Genomic DNA, 5,000 nt, shown 5'->3' with positions numbered 1-5,000 from the left:
ACTTCTACAGGGGAGGGGCAGATGCCCCCTCCCTCTGGGACCCAACTCTCCAGCTGAAAGACCCGAGCACATGTGCCCCCTGGCATTTATACAATATGCCAGCAGGCACTTTCCTCTGCCAATCACCAGGGCTGTACTAAATGCCTGTGCACTCATTTGTCAGGTTTCCTCCCACTGTCCAATATGCCTCCCTATTGGACCAGTATAAAACACTTCAGACAAACTGAGCTGCACCTAAGCACCATGGGCAGACATCACTAGCCGATCCTGCTCTCTGGTAGGAAGAGAACAATATTGATTTGCTTGGCAACCTTTCTGGTAAGCAGAAAGATCAAAAAACGATATTCTCTCTCTAGCACCTACCTAGGAGGGTGCTACAGACTGTACACATTTTACTTGAATAAACACAATCATGCATAATGACGTATGTCTGCACCCAGGGTTCTATGTCTGTATGCATGAACATGTTGGGTGAAGGGTAGACCTTTTATGGATGCAGTCCATTCACTAACATTCATTCAAAGGCTTTTCTGCCCATAGTTATTAACAGAAAGTTCCTTGCAGGGTTATTACACTATCAATGCCACAAAACAGGCATTTTTTTACTTGCAGCACTTCTCTGGCCCTCCATTTCAGGTCCTTGTCTGATCCTTCAGACAGTACTCATGCTCATAGAGGCTTTTGTGCATTCAACAACTCTAGCTGCTCGCAGTGGTACTAACTTACACCCTGACTCCTGGACTGAGTCTACTTTCTCCCAGGTGGAGCCCTGAACTCTACTCAGTTTCCATACTATAAAGCCTGTGCACACCTGTAAAATCAGCAGGTACTGGTCCCATTAAAAAGTGGACCTACAGTTGGAGACTTCATTCTATCCAAGATTATGCAAAGCCTCTGGGCTTGCTTCAGGACCCATATCAGGATTTAACAAAGCCAGTTCTTTCCTGCTCAGAACAGACTTCTTGGCAGTGGTGGGTGGTGCGTTGGTGGCGCAGGGGTGCCGCCCCCCCTATCCATGCATCCGGCCCCCTAATCTGCATGCGGGGCGCCGGACGCATAGAGCCCAATGTTTTTTTTTTTTTTTTAGTCACCTGATTAGAGCCAGAGGCTCTAATAGGCTTCAGAGAAGGGTGGACCCGGGGCGCAGAGCAGTGCGCCCCGAGCCCACCCATTGTGTGACAATAGCGAATTAAAATTTGCTATTGTCACACGATCCTCCTCCTGGCCAATCAGGAAGCGGGTACGAGACCCACTTTCTGATTGGCCGAATGGCAAACCCCATGCCATTGGCCGAGGAGGAGGTGGGAGGACTCGAAGAGATGCCGGTGGACTGAGGAGAAGCCGCCGCCACTGCAGGTAAGTGCACTGGTCTGGGGGGGGGCACGATGATCTCTGCATTGAAGGGGGCACACTGATCTTTCTGCATTGAAGGGGGCACACTGATCTCTTTGCATTGAAGGGGGCACACTGATCTCTCTGCATTGAATGGGCCACACTGATCTCTCTGCATTGAAGGGGGCACACTGATCTCTCTGCATTGAAGGGGGCACACTGATCTCTCTGCATTGAAGGGGGGCACGCTGGTCTCTGCATTAAAAGAGGGCACGCTGGTCTCTGCATTGAAAGAGGGCATGCTGGTCACCGCATTGAAAGGGGGCACACTGGTCTCTGCATTGAAAGGGGGCACGCTGGTCTTTCTGCATTGAAAGGGGGCACGCTGGTCTCTCTGCATTGAAAGGGGGCACGCTGGTCATTCTTCATTGAAAGGGGGCACGCTGGTCTCTCTACATTGAAAGGGGGCACGCTGGTCTCTCTACATTGAAAGGGGGCACGCTGGTCATTCTGCATTGAAAGGGGGAACGCTGGTCATTCTTCATTGAAAGGGGGCACGCTGGTCTCTCTGCATTGAAAGGGGGCATGCTGATCTCTCTGCATTGAAAGGGGGCACGCTGGTCATTCTGCATTGAAAGGGGGAACGCTGGTCTCTCTGCATTGAAAGGGGGCATGCTGGTCTCTCTGCATTGAAAGGGGGCACGCTGATCTCTCTGCATTGAAAGGGGCACGCTGGTCTCTCTGCATTGAAAAGAGGCACGCTGGTCTCTCGGCATTGAAAGGGGGCATGCTGGTCACTCTGCATTGAAAGGGGACACACTGGTCACTCTGCATTTAAAGGGGTACGCTGTGGTCACTCTGCATTGAAAGGGGGCACACTATACCTTAATTACTGAAGGCCCCTTTCACACTTTTGTGACCTCAAAGTCACGCAGTTTTTTTCCTCAAAGCAATGCCTATTACAATTTTCTGTTTGTACCCCCCCAAAAAATTTAGAGCACCAGCCGCCACTGCTTCTGGAGCCCTTCAGCCTGCATTGGTGAGGATGCTGACTCTTCTGACACCATGACATGATGCAGCCCTATCACACTGTGTACAACTGTTCGTTTCTATGGTGGATGTATGCATAACATGTGGCTTCCAGAAGGGGAAATACATCCAAATTGTATATTGTATGGCCTTAAGCTCTCGTATGCGCAATGCCTAAAACAAAGAATTGTAGTGTCGTCTATAGCAAATGGTCAACTGTGATATTTAATTTTCCCTGTTCAACCTAGAGAAAGCAAGCTAACACCTGATTGGATGCTGTTGGTGATAGTTGTATTTTTCCTCAAGATTAAGAAATTCCAGTCATGTAAAAGTTACTAATGCTGCTTAAAGGCATTTTTTTGCCAAAATGTCTTATACTTTATTGAACGCTAATTGAACAATTGTAGATTTATAGAAGAATTTGTAGATTTATAGAAGAATTTGTAGTGTAATGACACAATGTACTTCTTTCCTTTGGCAGCTTCTAAAGAAGATATTAAGAAACCTGTAAATGAGAGTTGGGGTGGCATGTACATTGTACAAAACCCTGCTGTAGGAAACTGGACCATTGAGGTTGAAGGACCTGACAGATATTCTGTTCGAGTGGAAGGATCCTATGGTATATACCATGTATTATTATTTTATAATGTATGTATAAATCCAACATATTGTACAGGAAAGTGTAGCCATGAGAGCCCATTCACACTTCTGCACCATGGCAATGGGTGGTAAAAATCACATTTTACCATGTGTAACATGCAATGCACCCCAATATATTGTCATTGTGTAGCAGTGCAGCTGATAGGGGGTAAAGGCAGTACTTCTGTATCAGGCCCCATTTGGACAGAAAAGCCAGGGCCCAGAAGACGCTGTCTACTGGTGGCCCCAGTGCAGCACATGGGTATCACTAGAGCCGGTCCCCCAGGGAACATGTCCTACATCCATTGCGAAGTGCCCCAGGTTCTGAGGCTGCAAATGTCTGACATTTTTTTGTTTTCTGCAGGGCTACAGTGTCTATGGAATTAGCACTGCAGTGCAACCTCTACCCATCTGTCAGCAGTAGTTTAGAGCTGAGGGAGGCTTCACCTTGGCTCCAGTCATATGACACATTCTAGGGGAGGACTTCTTCTCTCTCTGAACTGCCATTGCCTTTGAGGTCTGATGGGTGGATTCCAGAGGAATCTGTGCTAGGAGAAGAGGGCTAGGAAGGAGGGAGTCTGTACTACGGGGGATGGCTGGAAGGGGGTTGTTGGATAGGCCATTCGGGGCCTTATTTTTTCTCATTTCTGCCCTGCTGTAGCAGGCAACACAGCAGCACTGCAACACACCACAGCACACATTACATGCTTTGTGATGCTCTGTTTTATAAAAAGGTTTGTGCCTGACATTTAGTGCATTAAGGTATATGTATAACGCAATGCAATGTAGTGCCATTCATTTTGAATAACACCCCAATGCACTGTTACCTAGTAGGGATGGGCCGAACACCCCCCTGTTCGGTTCGCAGCAGAACTCCAAAACAGGGGAAATGTTCTAGCCCGAATGGTGAACCCCATTGAAGTCAATGGGAGGCAAACAGGAAAATGGGGCATGTGGCCTGGTATGGTTCAAGAGGGGGGGTGTGAGGAGGCTGGGTGGCTGCAGATTGTCTGTAAATGCAAGCCTGTGTTGCTCCAGATCTCTCCTCAGTGTGAAGAGCTCTGTGTCTAAGTGGCCATCACGCTCTCTGGCAGACCATGCCCCCCATGTTTGACCATTCTTCCAGAAGCGCATTTGTGAGGCCAGGCACTGATGTGGTATGATAAGGCCTGGCTCACAGTCTCCTCTCTAATTCATCCCAAAGGTGATCTATCGGGTTGAGTTCTCATCCATGTCTTTATGGAACAGGAAGGAGCCATCCCCAAACTGTTCCCACAAAGTAGGGAGCATGAAATTGTCCTTGCTTTGTACACTGGCCCCAATCATTTGGTAGAGGGGGCGGGGGATTATGGTGTGGGGTTGTTTTTCAGGGAATGGACTTGGCCCTTAGTTCCAGTGAAGGGAACTCTTAATGCGTTAGCATCAAGACATTTCGTACAATTTCATGCTCCCAACTTAGTTTGGGGATGGCCCCTTCCTGTTCCAACATGACTGCGCACCAGTGCACAAAGCAAGGTCCATAAAGACATGGATGAGCGAGTTTGGGGTGGAGGAACTTCAACCCAAAAGAAAACCTTTGGAATGAATCAGAGCGGAGACTGCGAGCCAGACCTTTTTGTCCAACATCAGTGCCTGGCCTCACAAGACACACTCCTATAGACACACTCCTAAACCTTCCCAGGACAGCCTTCCCAGTTAGAGAGATTTCCCTCCACTCCCTGTCTTGGATATGCAGCAAGTGAGAAGAAATCTCCTCAAAGTGATGGAGTTCCAAGCTCTTCAATTGTGACCAGGACATATGCCGTCATTGGGAAATTTTACCACATCTCATCACAACCCTTAAGGCTTTATGTACATGAGACGTTTGAAAACGTCCTAAATTCTGGAACTTGACAGCTAGTAACAAGCAAATGTCTGTTTTTCTGTGTTTACATGCCACATTTATGTGCGTTGAGCGGCATTTGCATTTAGAGGCGTTTTTACATTGTAAAATGGTCAGA

At 48.0% G+C, this 5,000-nt stretch overlaps 1 protein-coding gene across 1 annotated transcript in view; it reads left to right on the top strand.

The window, feature by feature from the left end:
- Positions 1 to 5,000, top strand: part of LOC309551301 (uromodulin-like) — a gene marked incomplete at its 3' end in the record, with an annotated part of 100,047 nt that overhangs the window by 45,679 nt on the left and 49,368 nt on the right. The window contains 1 exon segment of the mRNA XM_082251832.1: positions 2,843 to 2,980. Within this exon segment, the coding sequence (XP_082107958.1) occupies positions 2,843 to 2,980 (138 nt within the window).

This window comes from Pelophylax lessonae, assembly GCF_965119305.1.
Source record: "Pelophylax lessonae genome assembly, chromosome: 3".
Taxonomy (NCBI): Eukaryota; Metazoa; Chordata; class Amphibia; order Anura; family Ranidae; genus Pelophylax; species Pelophylax lessonae.
The sequence above is the reverse complement of the archived record's forward strand: the minus strand, read 5'-3'. Positions and strand labels throughout refer to the sequence as shown.